Source organism: Syngnathoides biaculeatus, chromosome 10 (genome assembly GCF_019802595.1).
Source record: "Syngnathoides biaculeatus isolate LvHL_M chromosome 10, ASM1980259v1, whole genome shotgun sequence".
In the NCBI taxonomy this organism is placed as follows: Eukaryota; Metazoa; Chordata; class Actinopteri; order Syngnathiformes; family Syngnathidae; genus Syngnathoides; species Syngnathoides biaculeatus.
Genome location: NC_084649.1, coordinates 14,102,922 through 14,129,706, shown reverse-complemented (window position 1 = coordinate 14,129,706; position 26,785 = coordinate 14,102,922). Strand labels below are relative to the sequence as shown.

At 41.7% G+C, this 26,785-nt stretch overlaps 1 protein-coding gene across 5 annotated transcripts; it reads right to left on the bottom strand.

Annotated features, from left to right (window-relative positions):
- Positions 1–1,183: 1,183 nt before the first annotated feature.
- LOC133507928 (FYVE, RhoGEF and PH domain-containing protein 5-like) lies at positions 1,184–26,517 on the bottom strand. Of its 5 annotated transcripts, XR_009796941.1 has the most exons (23): positions 26,307–26,517; positions 23,486–25,673; positions 19,113–19,266; positions 16,920–16,978; positions 16,818–16,848; positions 16,268–16,419; positions 15,947–16,103; positions 13,409–13,499; positions 13,281–13,331; positions 11,517–11,575; positions 9,626–9,697; positions 9,428–9,496; positions 7,842–7,925; positions 7,309–7,388; positions 7,110–7,206; positions 6,877–7,014; positions 6,693–6,795; positions 5,277–5,413; positions 5,049–5,174; positions 3,181–3,338; positions 2,734–3,066; positions 1,577–1,882; positions 1,184–1,485 (listed from the first exon to the last, which is right to left on the bottom strand). XR_009796941.1 is itself a non-coding variant. In XM_061833517.1 (21 exons), exons 1-21 carry the CDS (start codon positions 26,314–26,316, stop codon positions 3,030–3,032), a joined length of 4,026 nt encoding a protein of 1,341 aa, XP_061689501.1. In that variant the 5' UTR covers positions 26,317–26,517; the 3' UTR covers positions 1,933–3,029. The 5 variants fall into 5 exon arrangements, 3 of the variants coding, with proteins under 3 accessions (XP_061689501.1, XP_061689500.1, XP_061689502.1); XR_009796940.1 differs by having other exon boundaries at positions 1,184–1,882; XM_061833517.1 differs by lacking the exons at positions 1,184–1,485; positions 1,577–1,882 and having other exon boundaries at positions 1,933–3,066; positions 5,076–5,174.
- Positions 26,518–26,785: the final 268 nt, after the last annotated feature.

Here is a 26,785-nt window from a genome sequence, read left to right as displayed (position 1 = left end):
GATTTCAAACCATGACGTCTTAGTGTATTACCAACAGTCACCTTGGAAACGGTGGTCCCAGCTCTTTTCAGGTCACTGGCCAAGTCCTGTCCTGTAGTCCTGGTCTGATTTCTCACCTTTCTAAGGACCATTGAGACCCCATGAGGTGATATCTTGCATGGGGGCTCCACTCCGATTGAGATTGGCCGTCATGTTTAGCTTCTTCCATTTTCTAATGATTGCTCCATGAGTGGACCTATATTCAACAAGCTGCTTGGCAATTTCTCCGTGGCCCTTTCCACCCGTGTGGAGTTTCACAATTTTGTCTCTGGTGTCTTTGGACAGCTCTTTGGTCTTGGCCATGTGACAAGTTTGAGTCTTAGTGATTGTATGGGGTGGTCAGGTGTCTTTATGCAGCTAACGACCTCACACAGGTGCATCAGATTCAGGATAATACATGGAGTGAAAGTGGACATTTAAAGACAGACTAACAGGTCTTTGAGGGTCAGAATTCTCGCTGATAGACAAGTGTTCAAATACTTATTTGCAGCTGTATCACATAAATAAATGGTTAAAAAAACCATACATTGTGATTTCTGGATTTTTCTTTTCAGATTATCTCTCTCACAGTGGACATGCACCTACGATGAAAATTTCGGACCCCTCCATGATTTCTAAGTGGGAGAACTTGCAATATAGCAGGGTGTTCAAATACTTATTTTCTTCAGTGTAGGACCAAATATGACACGAAACATCCACCACTTTCAAAACTCATAAGAATCCCAGTCAGGTTTACCTTTTGGTTGTTGTGTTAGTTGTTAATGATTTCAGAGTTGAGCGCATTACAGAGGAATGTGTCCAATGCGATCGAGTAGGCAGTGTGTGTCTGTGGAAGGGGGATTGATTATTTGTTCATCTCTGCATCGCTTCCCCCTGCGGCAACATGTAAGTGGGTTTGGATGATTTACACGTGCTGTTGCAGAACTGAAAAAAAAATCAACATCCTCTGTGAAATGTGACATGAGAGCCAACTAAGATATAATTTCATACTGGATTTTCGCAACTAGTTGTGACCAAACCGGGAAGGTTTACTTTTAGTTGAAGAAAGAGAAGAAGAAGTAGTTATATGTGGGCTGTAAGTGCTTGTGAAGTAGTTTCACTTTAAGGTTGCAGCATATGCATCCTGACACCTTAGCACCATCTCTGCTTTATTGTTAACAAAACTAAACTCATTACTAAGAAGTTCAGAAAGTGCAAGATACATTTCTTAACACTCATATTACACACGTGTCATAATGGAGACTACACTAAAATACCCCAAGGGAAAAAAAATTACATTTAACAACCTACTGTATTGTCCTGACAGTGGAAACTCACCCTTCTAATCATTGCCAGTGGGGTTTTCCATCCCATTCCATTTTCTACACCGCTTATCCTCACGAGGGTTGCGTGCACATCAGAGTCTATTCCAGCTAAATGCGGGCAGGAGGCGGGACACACCTTTAACTGATTGCAAACAAATCGCAAGGCAGATGTAAACAAACATTCAGACTCACATTCATACCTTTGGACAATTTAAGGTCTTCAATTAACCTACCATGCATGTCCCTAATTAAGTGTCCAGTGAGAGAACTTTTACTGGGGCATCAAGGTGAAACAAAACCGGCGTGAGATACCCGACTTAAAAAGCAACAGAATGGGGTTTCGAAATGGAGAGCAGAGTGATGAACGATCCGTCCTCTATGTAGGACGAGGCCGTCTGCAACTTTTCAGGCGCCACAGAAAGAAGTAATCCCGCTTCGACGATATTCTGGGTCAGCGAGTCCCAGGGGGAGCCAAGAAGCGGAGCAGACACGGCCTTTTCGCTGGCCGTGCCGGACCCTGTTGACGTCTGCAAGGGCTTCTGAAAGCACATCCAGCAGACGTTTCCACAATGTCCATACATATAGTGTTTGTCTTATGTCACTAAGTCAATAGCAGCCGGCGGAATGTCAATATTAAGACCAACAGAAATCAAAAGGGTGCAGATGGTTCCCATTGTTATGCTCTTCTTTGCTTTATTGTAATGTTTTCAAAATGGACTCGATATTTCAACAAACAGTACAAAGTACAAATGCTGGTTATCCCGATCTGTAATTACTGGCAGTCATTTATATTCACTATTGACTAAACTAGACCATTGATTCGAAACCAAATAGTGTGGGAAATTCTCAATTTTCACTTAATAGGTCTCAGAATGACAATTTATTTACTACAGTTATTGTGTTTTTCTCCATTTATCTATGCCAGCGATGTATACTGACAGGCAGAATAAATAAATGCTTTGTGTTCAATTAAACAGGTTCACATTTGACAGTCGGTCAATTTGTGAGATCATCATGTTTTCAGTATATGTTGTTTTTGTGATATTTGTCAGGTGGTGTGCCGAGAGGCTTATACTGTATTTGCCTTGGCTGGAGAAAGATGAAGAAACAGTGAACTCGCGTGTACAGTACAATGATAATGTTCCACATCAAAGTGGATGAGGAGTATGGCTTCTTTTATGAAAGTATAGCTTTCTCCGATGTAGTCCTTTTTCCAGCAGTGCAACAAAGTACATCAAATCTTACAGTGCAAGACAATACTTGAGATGCTTCATCTTATGTCAATGAAACCAGGCAATGTTAAAAGTCAAAAAGTATATAAACACCAAGAGGAAGGCTACATTTTCTGAAACCGTCTCATAGTCGCGCTGTGCATTCTTCAGTGTTTTACCTCAACTCAGTTAAAGAGTGACAATACCCCACCACGCCACAGCCCGGGAGTCAGTGTGCCGATCGGGTGGCAGGTATTTGGGCCGCCGCATCATGTGGTGCACAGCATCACACCTGCTGCAAGGTTGCCACGGAAAGCAAACGTGTCACCCAGATCGCAAAGGACATGGTGTCTGTCTTTTTCAAAACTTTCCTCCAGTATTTGGCACGGGGAAGTTCCAGTTTGCAGACATAATCAAGTTTTCTTTCCCCTTTTTGGCCTCACAGTTTGTTGTTGTTCTACGGCATGTTCTGCTCCTATAAAACGGTGGCTTCTTCCATGGCATTGACCCACCTGTGCGAGGAGCAGGTTTTACATGAGGAAAAACGTCTTACAAAACCCACTCCGTCCCAAAAGGCTTCAGGCCATATTCATCATTTGAAGCAGACAACTGCGAATGTTTCTCACCTCTGGGCTGTGTAGTTGTCCTCTGCTTTAAACGTGTAGTACAAAGTGTTTTTGTGATAAAGTTGAAACACATTGGAGGCGTCGTCATCTCCCTGGCGGTTGTCCGGTAGCTTCACCGTGAATCCCAACAAAGGCAAACTCTCGGAGGCCACCTTCTCCTGCGAACGCGACACCACAATGTACATAACTGTGCATATTTCATTAAATGCATTTGGGAATATTCTATTCAGGTACAGTGAAGAAAATAAGTATTTGAACACCCTGCTACATTGCAAATTCTCCCACTTAGAAATCACGGAGGGGTCGGAAATTTTCCTCGTAGGTGCATGTCCACTGTGACAGAGATAATTACAAAGAAAAATCCAGAAATCACAATGTATGATTTTTTTAACAATTTATTTGTGGGATACAGCTGCAAATAAATATTTGAACACCTGTCTAACAGCTAGAATTCTGACTCTGAAAGACCTGTTAGTCCGCCTTTAAACATCCACCTCCACTCCATGTGTCATCCTGAATCAGATGCACCTGTGTGAGGTTGTGAGCTGCATAAAGACACCTGTCCACCCCATACAATCAGTAAGACTCAAACTTGTAACATGGCCAAGACCAAAGAGCTATCCAAAGACACCAGAGACAAAATTGTACAACTCCACACGGCTGGAAAGGGCTACGAAGAAATTGCCAAGCAGCTCGGTGAAAAAAGGTCCACTACTGGAGCAATCATGAGAAAATGGAAGAAGCTAAACATGACGGTCAAGCTCAATCGGAGTGGAGCCCCATGCAAGGTATTACCCTGTGGGTTCTCAATTATCCTTAGAAATGTGAGAAATCAGACCAGGACTAGATGACCGGACTTGGTCAATGACCTGAAAAGAGCTGGGACCACCGTTTCCAAGGTGACTGTTGGCAATACACTAAGACGTCATGGTTTGAAACCATGCACGGCGCGGAAGGTTCCCCTGCTTATACCAGCACATGTCAAGGCTCTTCTTAAGTTTGTCAATGAACATTTGAATGATACAGAGGAGTCATGGGAGAAGGTTTTGTGGTCAGATGAGACCAAAATGGAACGCTTTGGTCATAATTCCACTAACCGTGTTTGGAGGAAGACAAATGATGAGTTCCATCCCAAGAACACCATCCCTACTGTGAAGCATGGGGGTGGTAGCATCATGCTTTGGGGGTGGTTTTCTGCACATGGGACAGGACGACTGCACTGTATTAAGGAGAGGATGACCGCGGACATGTATTCGGAGATTTTGGGGAACAACCTCTTTCCCTCAGTCGGCGCATTGAAGATACGTCGTTGCTGAGTCTTTCAACATGACAATGACCCGAAGCACACAGCCAGGAAAACCAAGGAGTTGCTCTGTAAGAAGCACATCAAGGTTCTGGGGTGGCCTAGCTAGTCTCCAGACCTAAACCCAATAGAAAATCTTTGGAGGAAGCTGAAACTCTGTGTTTCTCAGCGACAGCCCAGAAACCTGTTTGATCTAGAGAAGATCTGTGTGGAGGAGTGGGCCAAAATCCCTCCTGCAGCGTGTGCAAACTTGGTGGACAACTCCAGGAAACGTTTGACCTCTGTAATTGCAAACAAAGGCTACCGTACCAAATGTTAGCATTGGTTTTCTTGGGTGTTGATATACTTATTTGCAGCTGTATCACACAAATAAATCGTAAAAAAAAATCATACATTGTGATTTCTGTATGTTTCTTTTTAGATTATCTCTCTTACAGTGGACATGCACCTACGATGCAAATTTCAGACCCCTCCACAATTTCTAAGTGGGAGAACTTGCAATATCGCAGTGTTTTCAAATATTTATTTTCTTCACTGTATAAGGGGAGTGCATGTGTCCCCTCACCTCTTGGCCCCTGTAGGTGTAAAGCACCTTGTCTTTTAGGAGGAACCACAGTCTCTTCCAGTTCCTCTTGCTCTTCTTGCTGCGATGCAGACTGCCGCTGATGGAGCCCTCATCGGACACGGTCATCTGCGAAAGGAGTTTCAGCATAGCTGTCATTCTGGTTACTCTTACTGTGCCTGTGCCTCTTGCGCTGAGACAACAATGGAAATACTTGTGGGCGATGTGCACCTGGTCGAAGGTGAGCATGCCTTTGCGATGCCTCAGAATGTTTGGAGGGTGGATGCTTTGGAACACGGAAGAGAGAGGCCGGGTGGGGCGGCTCACACGGGGGCTGCTCTTCGCCGTGACGGTGCACGGGTCTTCTCCTGCTGAGTAGAAAGAACTTTTTAAATAACTGCATGTCAAAGCGAAATCGATGAATCACTCCGTTACAGAATGAATGGGAGTACAGTTGTGCTCAGAAATTGAGCAATGTGGGGAATTTGGGGGAAATGTGACATGAGACTAACAAGGAAGGTCTCATTTTCTTCATTTTTGCTCTTTTATTTCATGATTGTGCTATTCTGGAATGCTTTTAAGGTTAATGCAAATCCCATTTTGAAAAAAAAAATGTTTTATCTAGTTTACATCTAACAAGTTGAGCCATGAATGTCAAACATGCAGGCAAAACGGCATGTACACAATATCACCAATAATTTATCCAAGTAACTTAAAATCAAATTTAAAATCATAGTATTAGCAAAGCGCAGTACTTAAATGCTTTTGGTAATCCATCCATCCATCCATCCATCCATCCATCCATCCATCCATCCATCCATTTTCTTCATCTTGAGCAACGTGCTGCGCTTTTGGTAATATTACAATTACATATATTTTTTGTGTGCATACTGAACATTGGATGCACAAATTGCCATATGCTTTCACCGGCCAAATATTGGAGACACCAGCACATGCTAACAATGAACAATAATTACATAATCAATACATAATGTCTTAATTAGAGTGGCACAGTGGATCAGCTGGAAAGCGCTGGCGTCACAGTTCTGAGGTCCCGAGTTCGATCCCGGACCCGCCAGTGTGGACTTTGCATGTTCTCCCCGTGCCTGCGTGGGTTTTCTCTGGGCACTCCGGTTTCCTCCCACATCCCAAAAACATGCAAGATTAATTAGACGCTCTAATTTGACCCTAGGCGTGATTGTGAGTGCAGCTGTTTGTCTCTATGTGCCCTGCGATTGGCTGGCAACCATTTCAGGGTGTTTCAGGATCCTCCTCCCCGTTGTCAGCTGGGATAGACTCCAGCACTCCCCGCGACCCTCGTGAGGATAAGCAGCTAAGAAATGGATGGATGGAAAGTCTCCCTAAACGCTCTCAGTACAATGTCAACTCCGCTACAAAAACCACAGAAATGAATATTAATGAATCCATTAACCACAAAAATCTATTATTATTTGTAAAGGCAACATTTTTGACACAACCTTTTCATTGGAGCTCACTAATTAATGAGATGAAGCGGACACTACCAGCGTTATGTATTTCTACAGCGCCCTCTAGTGTTCATAAGAGTAATGGCACCTTTAGCCTCAAGTCACCGGTGAGAAGAAGGCGCTGTAGTGATCCTGATTGTAAAAGTGTGTTATGTCACACCTTTCTTCTTGAGCTCGTTGTAGCAGTGGTCGCACACTTTGGCCATGCGTTCCTTCATGTACTTGAGTGGATATCTGTTCTTGGAGCAGCTCCTGCAAACAATCTGTGCCAGGACAACAAACACAGACATATTAGATGCACCGTTACTGTTATTGTTACGCTTATGATGTGCACTGCCACTCACCCTCCCACAGCTGAGGCAGTGATGTCTACGGAGAGTCAGGCTGAAGTCCGACGTGCAGTTCATGCACATCATCGCTTGGGACACTGGAACAAGTGTGGGGGGCTTTTCTCCTAAGGTGACACGCAGACGATCTCTGGCCTGTACACACACAAACACAAATTTTTGCATGCTCATCCCAATATATGGTTAAGTAAAGGATTGTGACATCGTGAAGAAGTAATTATTTTTTTTACCTCCCCCGAGCAGTTATTGAACAGAGCAGACCCTCGGGTGTGTTCACTCACAGCTCGACTTAAAGTATAAAACCAGTCCTCCCTTTCAACGAAGGAGCTGTCAAATAATACACAAAACCTCACTGTATGAAGAATTCAAAACAACACAAACGGTTATTTATTGCCGCCAATGATCATCCGATGATCATTTATCACCCACCTTGCAGACAAGGTGATGGAGATTTCAGGGCCCTCCATTCGCAGCGCATGCTGGACATTTTCTAGAATGGGTTTAGTAACCTGGGCAAGCCACCCAGGATGTCAATCAATGGAAAAAACAGATAAGCACACAATGGGATTGGGAAATAATCATCGTAAAGTAAAATTTGCAACCAAAAAAAGAGAAAAGCTTTTCTGGAAATATTTTAACTTTTCATGGGGATTTCTTATATTCTTCCTTGTTTCATTAAAGAACAAAAACAATGTGAATACAAAATACATAGAAATATCAAAAGAATAATGTTTTTTTTCTAAATTAATTTTCCTGAAATATGTTTCTGTTCACCAAACTTTTTTTTTTTAAAGTTCATTCACATTCTTTGAAATACAAAGCGTGGACAAACTTTGATAATGCTCGGCTTATTCACAAAGTACAATTTTTGAAAAAATTGTCAACCCTAGTCACAAGTGACGAGGTCATGTAATGATAAATTTGAAAAATATATGTAAAACACATACAGCATTTTTTTTTACCTTCAACCCAGTGAGTGAAAGTGTATTCTTCAGTCTGTATTTTCCATCCTGTTGTGGGTAAGTGTAAAGTAAGATATCGTTCATCTATAAACACAAACACAGAAAAATTAATAAGTTGGCAGCAGAAAAAAAAATGCAGAACAGCAAATGTCACAAAAATGTTAAACTACTGTATATTTCATAAACTGCAAGGGGTAAAAAAAAAAAAAAAAAAAAAGATTCTCCATTAGGTGGGAGTGTAAGCTCTTGTATTGGTTCTGTTTACTTTGTGACTTTGTACCTTCTGTCTTGGTTAGGGTGTGCACTTTAAGCCCTATTTTCCAACTTTAGCGCACACTTTAATCACCCGCCACACATCATTTTGATCTTTTGATACATATAAAAATGTATACACGTCGCCGTTAACCTCTGTATAATATCACGTCAGTGTGAGTTTTAGTGTCGCGAAACTCGAGCTGCGGCAGGCATGTTTTATGATGCTGTTAATAATAAGAGCTGATAAAACTTGATCACCGTCAAGGTGGAAATACCAGCAGGGTGGAAGACGGACACAACAAACTTTAATGAGCATTCTATTAAGTGTTTTGGACTCCTGACAACAAATTAAAAACAATGTGGAAAAAGGAAAAGTAATAAATCTAAATGTTGGTATGATTTGTCCGAAATCTGAACAGATGGAAATTTGACCATAGTTCTTTGCTTTGCTTTGTCTTCACCTTAAAGAGTGACTAGTGCACTAATGAATACATCAGAAGACAAGATTAACATTCTACAGGTAGTGGTAATTTTGGACTCCGTAACCATCTAGTTTTGCACTGACCTGTGATGTAAGTAAGTAATCAAATGTCTCAGGAAGTCAGCATCCAGAAACATCCTGTCAGGAAACGCTTCTCTTAATAGAGCAGTCCCTACACAAAAGTAGGCCAGAGGGAAAAGGTCTGGCTACTTAAGTCTTTGCATGTACATGAACACGCTTTCTTTACGGTCACGGGAGTGCTGGAGCTCATCCCAGCTGTCAACGAGCAGGAGGCGGGGTACACCCTCAACTGGTTGCCAGCCAATCGCAGGGCACATGGAGACAGACATGAATATTATTACACTGTCTGCCTACATCTGTTGCTGTACAATTTGTGTTCAGTTATACATTATTGAAAGAGATATTCCAATGCCACGTTATCCGTTATTAGCCCACTTTGTGTTTTGCATCGTTAGTATTAACTAGCAAACTTTCCTAAGACAAAATGCTGTGGTTCAATTGTGTAATTGTTTTTTTGCTTTGATTAGTAATCCTCAACGGTATGTTGGAACAAACAGCTTGAAGCTTGCACAGGAGCTCTTTTTTGAAAAAAAAAAAAAAAAAAATAAAAAAGAAAAAAAAATAAATAAATCCTGCTTGTTGTGATGTGAATTGAACTGAGTTCATTGCCACAATAAAGTGCTTGTTATCTTAAATTTATGCTCACAAGTGAAAGCAAAATCAATAGATAAATAATGTTGTGAAAAACTCGTAATTTGGGTCAGCCGTAAGTCAAGGTACCGCAGAACAATGCAATGTAATAAACTAAACAGTACAAGATGACATTCACCAAAAACAGATGACGAGGCTGTCGGCTCCTCCTGCTGACCTTCATCATGGTGCCCTCCTTCACAAACACCTGGCACAAAGAAACACACCGAAAGGGACACGCACAAATATTTGTCACTTAGTAATTACTGTTATTAAAATTGTTTCAACTCAGGGCAAAAGGGTTGTTCCCAAAGGCCAAAAGGGGGGCGGACCATACCCGACCAGGTTGCAGCAGATCCCGCTGGCCGTGAACACTGTACTCGATGTTGACCAGACGCAGCAAGTTCTCCTAACAAACACAAATAGAAAATTAGACAAAGACAAATATGGACGTTGTACCATTACCTTCACCAAGGATGTAAATTTGCCATTTACTGTCTCAAAATTTGATGGATGGTGGGACATTTAATAGTGGTGCAGCATCAACTAAAGATAATAAAGCATAGTAATAAGTAATAAAGGAAGGTATAAGTAAGGAGTAAGGTATAGTAATAAGTAGTAATCTTAAAAAATGAGATTGCAACACAAATAACCTTCACGTTTGAATTTGTCATCTACGTTGAGGACGAGTTTCTTATTTTAAAATTTACTTGACGGTGATTACGGAAATGGACGATGTAATATTAGCCTTTTGGGAAAAAAAAGATTCTTTTAAAGGGCATTTTCCTTAATTTTACTGTGAAAAATGTAGGAGGGTGCTATTGATCAGGGGTATACAGTAGATTCTGTCTAGATGTGTATACACAGGTGGATCTCAATACATTTTCACTGTTGCAGGAAAGTTAATTCATTTCAATTGTTTCATTTAAAAATGTCCTCCATTATATATTCATGAAAAAACATGAGTAAATGCGTAATTTCTATATTCAAAATCACATGGGCTTTTCATTAGCTGTTAGTTATAATCATCAAATGTATACAAAAAAAATGTTCAATTTGACTTTGTATGTAGTGAATGTATATAGTGTAGAAGTTTCATTTGTTGACATAAACTATTTAAAAAAAAAATTACATTTTCTGCACCTGTCGCGTACTGTAAACTCATATCAGCCTGTTATACTTTGACAGATTATCAGTGGAGTACAAAACAACTTCTCTCTCAGAACTGATGACTTCAGATGCAGGGGTCCATCTATTGTACTGACGTAAATCACCATTTTATTTTTACTTTCAGGTTTATATTGCTTTCTTTCAACTTCCTTTGGCCTGCTCCCTTGCTGCTCTTGTTGGAGGTGAGATCTTGTGTCACGTCCAAGAACTAAATACAAGAGCACGTTGGGTTTTTTTTCTCGCTGTGATTTTCCAAATGTGAGTCTTTTTTTGGCTCGCCTCCCGTGAATCAGAACAAAAGACCAGCTCACGGGAGAGTCAAGCAGAGAAAGGGGCTGCGCCTGTGTCGTGTCCCAACAGTAGAATAACGTTGGTGGTAACGTGCTCAGCGTCCTGCCCAGTCTGCTTGCTCATCCGTGAAGACACTCACATTCTTCGTTTAGGAAATAAATCACTTTCTTGTGCTCCATTTTTTTAGGACTCCTGCACTGAAACAGCCATGTTGTCTTTTTTTGGTACTATTCTCCATTTTGATCATTTGCCAGGATGCAAATGAGCCAGCCACAATAAATGCCACAAATTTAATCAATTAATCAGTCACTTAAAAGTAACACGTCTCTTGCGAAGATCACATTGAGAAAAAAGGCTGACCGTATTTTCCGCACTATTAGGACCACCGCATGGTAAGGTGCACCTTCAAAAAATGGCCTATTAAAAAAAATCATACATAAGGCACACCGCATTATAAGGCGCACAGAATAGATGCTACAGTAGAGGCTGGGGTTAAGTTATGCATCCATTAGATGGAGCTGCACTAATGGCTCAATATTGATCCATATATAAGGTGCACTGGATTATAAGGTGCACCATCGGCTTTTGAGAAAAGAAAACGCTTATAGGTGCGCCTTATAGTGGGGAAAATACCATACATGAATACATTAACCTACATTAACGACCAAGGCCAAATCCAGATTTGTCAAAATGAGAACATAATTTGTAACCAGCATTCAGTCAAATCAGTTTGAAAAAAATTTTTATATTTATGACTTGACACTCACCCCATGTCTTAAACTGTCATTTGCCTGGTCTGCAATGTCTGCCACTATCACAACAGCAGCTGAATGAAGAACAGCAAAAAGGAGAGGCAAAAAAAAAAAAAAAGAATCGGACCATTACCATACATCTTATGCCTGCATGAAACATGGAAGCCACTAGGGAGTAACGCTAAAGGTTAACTTTTGATTGTCTAATAGGGAGGTTGCGGTTAGAAAGCACATGCCTCATTCTTATGTGTAGTATTCTATAGAGCTCGTGCACCTACGTCATCGAAGTCACGTGACTGGCCATATTGCCGGGCAAACAAAGCATTGCTCAATGCTAAGTCGGTTGGAGATGACACGAAAATACGTGTTATAGCACGACGCCCAGAGTTTTGTCCGATACTGTTAAACATTTAGAAGGTGATAATAAACGAAGGTACGTGGAAAAATGAGAGACACTTGGCATAGAGGACGCATATTTAATACCGAAGTCGATGTTTTCGCCCATAAGAAATTGGAATGTTAACCTGCTTCCCCTTGTCTTGGACAACTGGATCTACACAAGGATCTGTTGAGTAAGTTGTCAAGATTTACATGGAAGAGTTTGAAAGAGTAGAAAAATCTGGATGCGCACAAATACTTCGTTTGCTGGACCTGTTCTCAACTGAGAGACAGCTCGTGAACGCGGAAGTGTGTTCGGCTACACGTTAACCTTTGCCGAAATCCAGCGATCTTTTCAGCTAGTATTCAATACAAATACCAATATTTAAATAAATGACCCCTGGTTTCACACAAACTTGCATTCATTTACTATGATTGGAAAAAAAAAGAGGACAAGTGAGTCGGCTCCTCCGTAGTGTTTCCCAAGAAGTATTTATTACAAGTTGTCTCATTTGAGAACAACGCGTTAAAAAAAATAAGACAAAGTCGGCTCCTCCGTACACGAAGCGTGTTGCGGCCACACGTTAAACTTCAGTAAATTTCTCTGTGAAAAACTTTTTTTTTTTTTTTAAATATGCATTGTTTGCAAATGAATCCAATGTGTATTTAAAAAAAGAAAATAAACCGCTGAGATAGGCTTCAGCCCCCGTACACGGAAGCGTGTTGCGGCCACATGTTAACCTATGTAAACCTCTGTGTGACCGACGGTTTATTTTCTTTTTTTAAATATGCATTAGATTCATTTGAGAACAATGCATTTAAAAAAAAAAAAAAAAGTCTGTCGGGGAGAGGTTTACCGAAGTTTAACGTGTGGCTCCAACATGCTTCCATGTACGTTGGAGACAACTCCCTGATGTTTTTTTTTGTTTTGTTTCTTTGTTTTTCACGCATTGTTCTCAAATGAGCCAACTTGGCATTATGAACACATTACAAACTCCTTATTGGGGTGAAGAATTACTACTGTGATGAAGAATTACACCACCAAAATAAGCAAAATATTAGAACGAGTACTCATTGCAATGCACAACTGGAAAACTACAGCCACAGTAACCAAGCAATTGCACGCCTCTTCATCACAGGTTCTTTTATGCACGAAGCGCCTTGTTTACTTGTTTGCTGCCACTCTGATGATTTCCAGTCTGAGTAAAAAGGACCACAGTTGGCTCACCTTCTTTCTAGTAAAGTCATCTAAATTGGCTCTCTCAAGGCCACCTCTCCATGCCAAATGAAATAAATTCCCCATAAAGTTACGGACACAAACAAACAAACACGGGCGAGTGAGACTCCCTGGAGAGCAACAGCTTGTGTCCATACTAGATTTGTTCGGCATCTTTATTGTACCTTGGGTGTCCTCGTATTCTTGCGAGTCAGGGGAGAGGTTGTTCAAGTAATCTGAAAGCAAGAGTGACAAATATGTTTACACATAGACAGAAAAAGAAAAGTTTCTCTTAATAAGTGTAGTACTGTACCTGTAAGGATCATGCGGTACTGAGCCACACGCACTATCACCTGCAGGAGTTGTTGCTGGACAGAAACCGTTTGGCCAGATGGACTCCGCTGCTGTGGACACAAAACATCCTCTCTGTAGTTGCTACGGTTACTCCAGAATACTACATAAACTGCAGAGATCAAAAACTCTTTGAGACTGTTTGCTGAATGTACAAAACAAATATTCAGCCAACAAACAAAAACATTTCAGATAGATTTCACGACGACTCGCTAGCTCCAGCTCAGAGCCATGGTAGAATTAAACAAGCACAAGGACCACTTCAAAGGTCTTCAATTAACCAAACCCGCACAAAAATAATACAAGATATACATTGCTACATGTTGCATTTTTTTTTTCTTGAGGACTGCATCATTTCCAACTGAATAAGGATAGAGGGCGTGTGCAGAAGGGAGTGACACATCATTCTTCACGGTTAAGACCTTTACAACACAGGAAAGTCAGTATGCACGTGTACTGTATGTCCAAATGTCAACTGCATTAAAAGCAAGCTGTTACTGAACTAATGGGAAAAAAAAGCCCAGTTCGGGCTGCCCTTTGAGGTGACAGGGAAAATTCAATTTGATTTTTTTTTTTTTTTTTTGTGTACCGAAGAAGGATGACCTTTGTATTAATATGTAGGTGGTACAAAAAGGGTGGGCAAAGTATGGCCTAGGGGCCACAAACAGCCCGATCCGTTCTTAAAACCAGTTAATTGAAAAGATGAAGAATCCTGTAATCAATCCATCCATCCATTTTCTTAGCCACTTATCCTCACAATGGTCGCGGGCCGTGCTGGAGTCTATCCCAGTTGTCAACGGGCATGAAGCAGGGTACATCCTGAACTCGTTGCCAGCCAATCGCAGGGCACATTGAGACAAACAGCCGCAGTCACAATCACACCTACAGGCAATTTAGAGTGTCCAACTAATGTTGCATGTTTTTTTTTTGGGATGTGGGAGGAAACCTGAGTGCCCGGAGAAAACCCACACAGGCACGGGGAGAACATGCAAACTCCACAGAGGCGCGTCTGGGATTGAACCCGGGACCTCAGAACTGTGAGCCCAACGCTTTCCAGCTGCTCCACCGTGGTGTCTTCGAATCTTGTAATAGTTGTTGCATTAATTTTGCCATTTCTTTCCCTAAAGTTAATCCATTAAAATGTATTTTTAAAATGTTTATTTTCATTTATGCAACTCATTAAATAATGGGTAAAGTCATGCACTGTAATGTAGATAATTGCTAAAATCGACAATTTTGCATATACATTGAACGCAGTTGTGTTTTTATTATCAATTGATGATTAAATCAAGATAACATGAACATAAAGTTTAATCCAGTTAAAAATCACAAAAAAATTAATAATGACTTATTATTCAATAATTAAAGTAAACAACTTTACAGACACATTTATTTTTTAATGTGGCTCTTAAGAACAAATATCTGCAACCCACCTCTAAGCTTTGCCTACATTTATTCATCAAAGTCACCCATTTTAAATGAGGAAAATCTCACCGCACACCATCAAACAAAAATATCCCCAAAAAGTAGTGAGTGATGGAAATATTTTATTCACATTTTACTTACAAATGTACATATTCAGTGTGGAATCTTGGTCTCGTTTATTGATTTAATTCCAGGAAAGCAGCAACGACATTCTATTCTAGGAATGGCAACATGTACCTTCTGTCATCTAATGGAAGAATATTTAATTGTTCTACATGTCAGTTCACGTCACTGAAATAAATATATGACTAAAGCAATACTTGATTAATAATCCTTTTCTAACAAATAAAGCAAAATGTGATAATTTCCCAGCAGCATCTCTGATGACCACACTAGTGTGCCACTGCACCTCAGGTGGAAATCATAGTTCTTAGAAAGTAATATATGATGTAAAATGTCGACATTCATCCATCCATCCATCCATTTTCTAACCGCTTATCCTCACAAGGGTCACGGGGAGTGCTGCAGCCTATCTCAGCTGTCAACAGGCAGGAGGCAGGGTCCACCCTGATCTGGTTGCCAGCCCATCGCAGGGCACATAGAGACAAACAGTCGCACTCACAATCACACCTAGGGGCAATTAAGAGTGTCCAATTAATGTTGCATGTTTCTGGAACGTGGGAGGAAAGCGGAATGCCCAGAGAAAACCCACACAGGCACAAGGAGAACATGCAAACTCCACACAGCCGGGTCCGGGACTGAACCTGGGACCTCATAACTGTGAGGCCGGCGCTTTCCAGCCGATCCACGGTGCCGCCTCAACATTTATTATATATGAAAAAGTATCAGGAGATGGGGCCATCACCATTAGACCCATGTCCATTCACCCCAAATGTTTACAATCTATGTTCTAGTTCACACTAAAGGTGTTTGATGGGATTGAGACTTTGCAGACAATCTCATCCAAGTCATGCTGGAATTAGGCGGAAAAGTGCTTCCCCCACACTGATCCCAACAAAGTTTGAAGCACGCTAAACTGAAGTATTCCTTTGTTATGTGTCGGGCACGCACTGACCTCAAACTGGTGGACGATGGCCGCAAAGGCAGCTGAGTTTCGACAGCTCTCCTCCAGTAGATTCATACTTCGGTCGTAGTGTCCAATGTAGGTGGTAAAGAGCAAGAAGTCGACCTTCCTGGAGAGGAAGATGTCCGCGATCCTCTGGCTCTCATCCCTGCAGTGGCAAACAGAGGAAGAGTGGAGCGTACATGTTAAGATCTGGAGCCTAAAAAAAATTGTTATCTGAGCAATTTTAGGATGTGCAATAGAAGATGTGGAAATTCAACTGAGACGTGACATAAAATGTGGGAATGTAATTTGAACAGTCACACGTCTCACCACTGCCGTGTTCGATTTTCCAGCTCGGTGAGGATTTTTCGATGTAGGAGGTAAACATCAGGCAGCTCATTGAGGATCTCACAAAGTCTTTTTTCATCCAAAACAGGCTCTCCGTCATCCCCAACGGCAGACCCCACTGCTTCGCGAAAGTCCTGTGGCACAGGCGGGGGGGGGGGGGGGTTATTTTTAGAAATGTACAACCGCTTCATTAAGAAATTTTCTTTTATGTATTTTCACTTCCTTTGTCTGCAGCAATTGAGGTGGTCTGGGTCATTAAGCTAACTAGCAGAATTAAAAGGAAGAGAAAAAACCACAGTCGTTAAGCCCTCCTTGAAAAAAAAATGCAGCTCACATTGGCAACGAGTCTTTTCTAGTGTTCCTAATCGACAACAAATTAAAAAATAAAAAGAAACAGTGTGTTTGTATTTTATGTTCCTACGTAGGAACTTTTCCTTTCCAAGCAGAAGGACATTTTTGAGGTGAGTAGAGCCAGAAAAAAAATTGTCTAGAATTAAGAAAAGTGAAACAAATGAATCTATCAATCACTTACTTCCTGGAGAAACTTGAGTGCTTTTACGTGTCTGTGAACAGAAAATACAGAAATATTTGAGCATGAACACGACTGAGTGTGAATACTATTGAGGTAACTTACATTCTCTCGGTATCCACAAGATCCATTGCGATGTAAAAAGCCCGGGATCGACCGTCAATCTGGAAAGGTTTGCATGTGGATTGTAACATTTCATTGTTACAAAACCAGCATAAAAGTATGAAATGTACACTTTGGCTCCCATCTAACATAACATGGTCCACCATTGGACATAAAAAGTATAATAATAACTGCTTTTTAGTGATGGGCTTTGGATCGCAATCCTGTTGAAAATATTTTATGCATTTCATAGGTCTTGTCCTAAACTCAGTCAGTAGTACCCGTTGTGAAATTACAAAAATGTTTCCCCCAGAACCAGTTCTACCGAGCAAACACAAACTTGGGTGGACGTGTCTAAAAGAGCTCGTGCAAGTGACGTCACCATTTTCACTGCTCCATATTGCCGGTCAAACAGAGCTGCTCGACAACGTGGGAGAGATTGAACTGGAGGAGAATGTTTACAATACCCGAGACCTGTTGTGCTGTTGGTTGTCACAACAGACGAGACAGATATTCAAAGAGATCATTCTATAGCGTAGCAGCTGAAAAGACCAGAAAAGATTGATAGATTTCTGCAATTAAAGACCTCTGCGCTAATGGTGGCCAACCGGCCAGTGGAGCGATCACTTCATTTCAGGTAGGAATTATTCTTAATCTCAAATTACCAATTAGTATGTATAATGGAAAGTTGACTCATTTGAGAACATTGCGTATTTAAAAAAAAAAAAAGAGGTGTTTGTGTGCGTGAGGCCGCAACACGCTTCCGTGTATGGAGGAGACGACTCCCTGTCCTAAACTTTTTTTCCCAATCATAGTTAATGAATGCGAGTTTTTGTAAAACCAAGGGTCATTTATTTAAATATTGGTATTTGTATTGAATACTATCTTAAAAGATTGATGGATTTTGCCAAACATTAACATGTAGCTGAGTACTCTTCCGCGTTCACGAGCCGTCTCCCCATTGATAACAGATTCAGCAACTAAGAATTTGTATGCGTCCAGACTTTTCTACGCTTTCAAACTCTTCCGTGTAAATCTCAACGACTTACTCAGCGGATACATATGTATATCCAGTTGTCCAAGACAAGCAGAAGCGAATTAACAGTCCAATTTCTTATCAGCAAAAACATCGACTTTGGCATTAAATCTGAGTCCCCTATGCCAAGTTTCTTTCCTTTTTCCACGTACCTTCATTTATTGTCACCTTCTAAATATTTAACGGTATCGGACAAAACTCTGGGCGTCGTACTATAAGACATATTTTCTTTTCCTCTCAACGGATTTAGCATTGAACAATGCTTTGTTTGTCCGGCAATATGGCCAGTCACGTGATTTCGGTGACATAGGTGCACGAGGTCTATTAAAACTTGACACATCAAAACATGTGAAAGACCTACATAAGCCTGAAATTGAACAGAAAATCTCCACCAGGTATACCAAGCAGTTTGGTGATCCTAAATTTCAAATCTTTTTTGCCAAGGAAATGTAATTGTTTTCTTATTTAAGCATCAAAATCAAATTTACCATAAAAAAAGGAAGTTGCAACCAAAGAAAAAAGGCAGTGGATTCTCGCATTTGTGACCAAGCATGTCTACGTAGCAGATGGTGTGGTGTTTTGAAACGATTCCCCGAGTGTGTGAATCACTTGGACTGTCTTTGTCACTTCTGTTCTCGGGTGTATGGTGCAGGGAGGGAATTGGTGGGGTGGGGGCAGGGGGGGTCACTTTGTCCCGAGTTGCTGAGAAAAAGTTTGTTGGGCTTGCTTGCCCAGCAACGAGTCATCACCCAAAGGTGACATGACTCGGACACCAATGCAATTGTGCCGACCTCTACTGAGACACTGCCATCTGGCATGCATCTGACGGCTATTACAATTCATCATAAATATTTTAATATATAATATTAACAATAATGTTCTAATATTACATTATATTATTATATAATAACATTCTAATATTATATTATATAGTATATATATATATATATATACATACCTTTATATTATTATAATATAATAATATTATATTATATGTAATATAATAATACAATGGTAATAATAATTAATTTTACAATTATTAATTAATAATATATAATATTATTATTTTACTACATTTTAAGTAGAACAGACTCTTTTTATGTATTTGTTTAGCTTAAGCGTAAATAAAAGACTGTTTTTGTTCTTTGCCCTGTATGTACCTGTCTGTCATAGTTGCTCTGGGCACCCGCGTCTTCCTCGTCCGAGGTGCGTCCGGCATCATCATCGGCTGCTGAGTGTCCGTTGACAGCCTCGATCGCTTGACTTTGTGGACCGGCAGCTATTGCACACACTTTGTAAGCTTCTGTGTAGGCGCTGCAGAGACAGAGTCATGCATAGCGTACTTGGTTTGCAGTCATAGGTGGATTGCGTGTGCAGCCTGTGTTTGATGGCAAAAATATTAATATGAGTCAAATTGTTTTGAGTTACGATTCGCCAATCATGGTTGTTTATCACGTTCTAATTAGATGCAATAGGTTGCCTTGTACATGTGACGTCATGTGTATTGAGTTGAAGCAACGTCATCTAATGTAAAATTCTTTTCAGAAAATATTGATTTATCCTTTGAGACATTTAAATTATGCATGAAAGCAAAAAAAAATGTAGGTTTTTATATTGCTTTTTCAGGATCTGCAATGTAAAAATGTGTGAAGCTACAAGAATAAAGTCTCAGACACAAACATACATGTTTATTCTATCTTGACAAGATTCAAGAAATTGGTATGACTTGAAAACTGTGACTTTGTAAAACAAAAAGGACTATTATGATATATATTTGAGTCTTTCTTGTAATACTATGAATTTGGTCCATTAAAAAATGACCATTATTGTGTAATACTGAGTTATTTCCTCATAATATTATGACCAGACTTCGTTTAGGTGGATTAAATGGATAATTCCGGAATAAAAGCATTCCGATTGTTTCATTTGGTTGATTCATAAACATCACCAAAATTAGGCTTGAAAAGAACCCATAACATTAGGTATACCCACTGAAACCAATTGCTCCCTTTGTAGAGTTTAAGTCTTTATTTTTATTGATTCTGTCGTAGAGGTCATTTAATGTTTTTTGACTTTGTATAACTGCAATGTTTTTTTTTCCTGTACAGCAGGGGTCGGGAACCTTTTCGACTGAAGGGCAAATATTTTAAAATGTAACTTCAAAGGAGCCATACAGTATTTTAAAAACTAAGTACAAGTGTATTTGCGCATTTATGTAAGACCAACACTTTTAGAGTACAATGCGTCTCTGAATTATTTTACATAACATTGTTACGCTGCTGCTCACCAATGATGACAAAAGTACTTCTTATCATTAATGCGACAGCTCGTGCTGCATGGTTTTGCTGATGGGTTCGGAGTTCATACATCGTCAGATTAAGCTTCACGCAGGCGTTGAGACTTCCATCCGTTCATCGTGAACGTAATTCAATTTGATGGTACGACGGTGAACGGTTCTTGCCGACAAAGGCACGTCTTTTATTCGTTTGATTATCTTGTCTTTATGAGAAGTTGACAAAATGTTTATTGGCAACATTGAGTACGAATGCTTTAGCATACTCCCCATCTGTGAATCTAAACACACAGGAGAACCCTCCATCTCCACAAAGGCTGTCCGTTCTTGTTGAAAACTTTGGTCTTCTTCTTCTTTTCCTTTCGGCTTGTCCCGTGATGGGTCGCCGCAGCATGTCATCTTTTTCCATCAAAGCCTATCTCGTGCATCTTCTTCTCTAACACTAATTGCCCTCATGTCTTCCCTCACCACATCCATCCACCTTTTCTTTGGTCTTCCTCTCGCTCTTTTGTCTGGCAGCTCCATCCTCATCACCCTCCTACCAACATACTCACTCTCTCACCTTTGCACATGTCCAAACCATCAAAGTTTGCTCTCTCTAACCTTGTCTCCAAAACATCCAGCTTTGGCTGTCCCTCGAATGAGCTCATTTCTAATCCTATCCAACCTGCTCACTCCGGGCGAGAACCTCAACATCGTCAGATCTGCTACCTCCAGTTCTGCTTCCTGTTGTTTCTTCAGAGCCACCGTCTCTACTTCGTACATCATGGCCGGCCTCACCACTGTTTTATAAAACTTTGCCCTTCATCCTAGCAGAGACTCTTCTGTCACATAACACACCAGACACCTTTCGCCAGCTGTTCCAACCTGCTTTGAGCCATTTCTTCACTTCTTTACCACACTCTCCATTGCTCTGTATTGTCGACCACAAGTATTTCTAGTCATCCATCATCTTTGGTACTCCTCATATTTCTTTTCGTTGAGCAACCCTTGTTAAAAGCGTTTCCATAATTAGTTGTTCCAACACGATCAGCGCTGGACCCTTTTGCACCTGTGGACATCGACTACCACGCAAATACTACGACAACACCACTAGGCCAAACTGTCTCTGCGTCATTTGCGTTGCCTCCCACACCAAACTACGGCAACCCCACTAGGACAAACCTCCTCTGCGTGACAGAAATCACATGTCGTTATGAGGGCTCCCTGAGCCATACGCAACTCCAAAAAGAGCCAGGTATGGCTCACGACCCATAGGTTCCCGACCCCTGCTGTATAGGCTAAATGAGCTCGCCACACGATTATAAACAGTAGTGAAGTTGTACACTTCAGCAAACTACACAACATCGTAGATACATTACTGTAATGCCAGAATTTTGCTACAATTTCGCCATAACCCTTGTACTGATCTCGCTCTCTTTATGAGCCACCCAAGTCCTTTGCGATCCCTCATCCTGAAAAATCACCACAATAAACACACTGAGCTTTCGAAGCGAGTGTGAATAGTTGAAACATTGCAGCTTTACTGTGACCAATAAAGTGGGCCCGGCAAGGCCTGGAGCGACAACTGCACTCAAGAACCCGAGTCTGTCGGGCCTCCTCTACGGGGAGCCTCGGATGTATGTGCTGACTGGCTGCAACTCCACAAGGACTATCCGCCGTACGCAAATAAAATGCCTCTTTACATTGCAGCGGTGATGCAATTGCAATCACGCCACCCATCAGTGGATTTCAACCCCACTGCGATGCAAATGAGCGACATATGAACAACATATGTGAGCATCGTTACAGCGTCACGGCCCATTGATGACCCCCAGATCAATCTTGGAAAGAGGTACCCGAAGTTCCGCAAAGCTCGAACAGCATGTGGACACCTTCTATATTTATTTATATGACTCTGTCACTTCCTAAATGGGGACACAGAGCAAAATACGCCGCCATAAAAACCTTTAAGGAGAGACAAACTATTCATTCTCCTCTTGCCTGAGGTTCATGGCAGAGTGTGTTATCGCCATTGAAAGTTTCTATAGCAGCTGCTAAGAATGTGCTTTTAGGCTCTTTTTTAATAGCTAAACTGGAGCACAGAACTTTTTAAGAGCCGTCACGAACTACATTATACAAAAAAGTATAGTGGTTCCTCGATTTACGAGAGTCCTGAATATATAGTACAAGTTTTTAGGTGCTCGGCCGATTCAGTGTTATGTGGTGATGATATGTTGGCGGAAAACTGAACTCACACCGCAACAAGCAGATGTTGGGAAGATACTATAGATTAATAGTTGAAAAAAGGAGGCTTCAAAGCAATGTATTACCACTCCAGAGTGGAGTTTACTGTTCAAGTAAACAAAAAACAGAATTACACGAGGTATGTTACCATGAACTCTTTTCATTATCAAGTTACGCCCAGCTAATTTTACATCCGAGCACACAAGCCCACACCAGCCACTGAAATGATGATGTTAGATTTTAGCAGAAAAACACAAGGTTGGATTTTTGCTTATTTTTGGTGAGTTGATAAACTCGCCCATTAATTGACAACTCTAAATTGCCCTTAGGTGTGATTGTGAGTGTGACTGTTGTCTCTATGTGCCCTGTGATTGGATGGCAACCAGTTCAGGGTGTTCTCCGCCCTCTGCCCTGTGATAGCTGGGATTGGTTCCCTTGTGAGGATAAGAAGTTCAGAAAATGGATAAATGGATGATAAACTCGCCTGTGTAATTTTTCAACTCTAAAACTAACCACTGCAGTGATTATTAATTATTGCAAACTCAACGTATACACTTTGTGCTGGAGAGCGTATACGCAGCACCTCATAGCTGTGCAACTGATGTAATAACCCAGTGTGGTGTGCCACATTGTTGTGTCATGATTTTCAGGTGTGCTCTGGGAAATTATCACATTTTACTTAAATCCTCAAAAGATTATTCATTTACAAGAAATAATGTATCTTTGTTGCTCTGTTCATCCCAGTGAGACATAGGGACAGACAGAACCAATGCAGTAAACGCTCTTCTATTAAATTGCAGTAATATCTGTGTATCGACTGTGACATTTTTGTTTGTTGGTGTGCCGTGAAATTTTCCACTTGTAAAATGTGTCTTTGCTTCATTAAGATTGGAAATCACTCTTCTCACCACTAGTTGACTAGTTCTGACATTTCCATTAGCTCCTATGGGTAAAATGTATTGAAAGTTTTATAAAAGGATCATGTTCACGCTAAAAAGAACCCGTATAACTCACCTCTCTGCTTCCTGTGCAGAAGACTTGGTCTTGACGTCAAAACCAGGGAGGCTACTCATGTCCACATAACCATCCGTCTCATTGGCAGATGACGGGACCCGCGTGGGACGCTCAAAGAAGTCAGCCAAAGGCCGCGGTCGCACGGGCCTCCACTGCGGTACCTGAATGTTCTCATAGTCCGCGTTAACAGCGGGAACATTTTCATAGTCGGAAGTATCTGCATTGGGGAAGGAGATGGAGCGAGGCTTGGTGAGGGGCAGGGGCGAGAAAGGCACACGGGACCGCTCCTCGAAGGACTCCACCCGCACCACGCTGCGATTGAGGAAGGCCACAGAGCTTCTTGTTCTTGAGGCGTTGGGGTAGAATAGGAAGGCGGGTGATGCCTCGGGTGATGCTCGAGGTTGGCAAACAGAGCGATGGAGGAGACGCGGAGAACTAGCATTACTGTGTCTGTCTGGTTCTAGGAGTCTGCTAGTTGTCAAGTGGCTGGACTCTGTTGAGGACTCAGATGAAGACGGGTTGGTGGACTTGCTCTCCACTTTCCGCCTAAACTTCAGCATCAGGAAACGCTTGATAGACGATTTCTTCTTTCTGTTCTTCTCTGGGGAGTCGACGTCAATGAGGAGTGATGGCGAACTCTTGGCAATGGGTCTCTTGGTGATGTAGGCCAGCTCAAAAGGCGGCGGGATGTCCACCCCAGACGCAGGTGTAGACAGACCACTGGATGACAGAGGTGAGAATCTAGAGAACCTTCCACAAGGAGAGCCTTCGGTGTCTCTGTGGCCACTCACAGGTGTGGATGTGGAGGAGGGAGGGTACAGGGGCAAATAATGAGGTTTGGTGTAGCCCTTCAACATGGGGCTGCTGCTCAACACGGGTCCTTTCTGACTGAACCTGGCTCCGTGGACGAGGCGCCCTCCTGCCTTGCTGTTCATGTGATGCGACAGGGAGCGAGAGCGCGTTCCCGATGTGCTCCTGCTCAAAGGGAAAACATTTTCACCCTCGGAGCTATCATCTCCCAGATCCTCGTAAAGGTACTCGTCACTTATGTCTGTGTCGGTGACGTCACCCCCTGCAGCGTGCCTGAAGAATTCAGACTTTCCTGGTAATATCAGATGGTTTCCCGCGAAAGATGCGGACAATGAGGTATCGGAGTTGCAGAGCAGGCGCGAATTGGGCTGGCAATGCATACGATTCAACCAGGCATCCAGTTTGTGCTCTTCACCTGTAACGGATCTACTTCTCTGGTATCCTACAGGCCCTCTTGGGGCTTGACTCATGTGGTATTTCCCTGCTAAGAGACCACAATGCCTCTGTGGTGAGAGCGGACTGCGTTGTACACCAAATGTTTTATTATGATTTGGGATCATCTCGTGCATGATAATATTCTCTGGAGACACATAATAGGGTTTGTGGTTTTGACAGTCCTCCAAGACAATATGCCTCTTAGCTTCATGACAGATCTGCTTCTGGTCACTAAAATGAACGTCACGGTCTTCAGCAATTGAACTGAGCAGCAGGTTTGCAGCATTTTTGTGGTCATCCTTAAAGGTTTTACAGGGGGTTCCGTCATCAGAAGCGGGTGCTGGTTGGGTGGCTTCACTAAGGAGATCATCTGTGAGAGACTCAGTTGTGTCGTCCAACTCTTCTCGCCTCTGCGATATCTTTTTTATCCCGGGCCCGTTTTCCTCATCCACGCTGTTAACGGAAATATCTCCCATCGAGAGGCCGTCCGTATCGGCCAGTCCCTCGCCCCCGTCCTCGTCCATGTCCTCCGTCACATCAGTGGTGTCGATCATCTCCACCGCGTCCTCCGTGTCAGTGGTGAGTCGATCGCTGCTGGTCCAAAGTGTGTCTAAGGAGTCTATTTCCTCTGTGAGGGTCGTGTCAGTTAGTCTCCGTTCCTCGTCCATCTTCGGAAGCATCTCTTCTTCCTTATCTCTTGTGGTTCGATTGGGTGACAAGACTCCGTCTTGCTCAGAAGCCTTCTTATTTGGACCTCCCGCTCCATTGAGACCCCCATTAATATAGCCCTCTGGGAATCCGAAGAGGAGGGGTTCTCTTGAATGGAGCTTCGGGATAGGCTTGGGGGCAACAGAAGGTTTGGGACCCCTGGCTGTGGACATTAGCGTCACACGGGTTCGACAAAGAGGTGTTGGCTTTGGAGCGACACAGGGCTTGCTGCAGTCTGGAGCAACAACAGGAAAAGGAAACGGTAAGATGATGCGCCTTAAAATAGATTACAGCTCACTCGAGGGGTGTCCCTGAAACGTCAAATTGTAAAAGCGTGTGCGCATATTAATTACAATTCTTATCAAAGTTTCATGTCACCGTCAAGCTCGAAAGAGTATATTCGGTCTTTTCGGTATATTTTGAAAATGTTCCTACACCCTTTGGAGGAACAGTAATGGAAGGGATTTCCCTGAGTGGCTTCCTGCGATTGAAAGCCTCTTAAAGCAACTGCTCATGCATTTAGAAGGCGACCACTGTACTGTATCGCATGGACTCTATTAGACAGTGACAAAAGAGGCAATGTAAATGTGATAAATGTGTTTCATTTAGGAAACTTGACCACTCTAAGGGGAGAACACTAAGCATGGCTTTACAAATAATTTCCATTTAAAAAGAAAATTCAAGCATCTATACAAATAGTTCATTCATATTGTTACAAAGATAGCAATCAAGTGATACCAATGAGTTATTAAATACTGCGAAGCTCTCGTTTTACTTGAAAAAAAAAAAACAATGAAATACTTAAGAACTTAATACAGCAGTTGATGAATTTATAATTATGAGAACGTTAATTAAAGCTTTAGCTTACCTGTGCTCATTTTGACGGAGTGAACGTCTCCCACATGTTGTCCAAAAAAGCACCTTCACTCAATGTGAAATACGACTAGAGGAAGAAAATAAAGAGTTCAAATGTCGTTTTTAGTTTTAGGTGGGGGGCGTGGGGGACTCAGCATATGTTGGCTGCGTCTTCTTCATTGAAGAGACGCCGCTGCTCTCTTCACGTGCTCACGCACGCACTAACTTTGGGGGTGCGCGTGCGCGTCTGCGCATGCGTGCGTGTGCGCGCGCGCACGAATTGTGAGCACAACGACATTATTAAGCGCAGCAATTTAAAAAAAAAAGAGTCCATTTGACATCGACACAACATGATTGTAATAGTTATGTAATTAATTAATATCAAATTATAACCTTTTTTTTAGTATAGAAAACATGACATTTTACTTTGGTACTTTTTATAAACACACATTGATATACAAGTACGAGTTACATGTGTTATCATGTTATAGT

Bases quoted from the DNA above. Each gene is read 5' to 3' on its own strand.
- LOC133507928 (XM_061833516.1), bottom strand. The intron at 7,926-9,427 runs GTGAATGTCATC...TTGTGTTTATAG, and splicing joins AGCCTCGTCATCTGTTTTTG to ATGAACGATATCTTACTTTA. The intron at 5,414-6,692 runs GTGTGACATAAC...TCTACTCAGCAG, and splicing joins CAACGAGCTCAAGAAGAAAG to GAGAAGACCCGTGCACCGTC.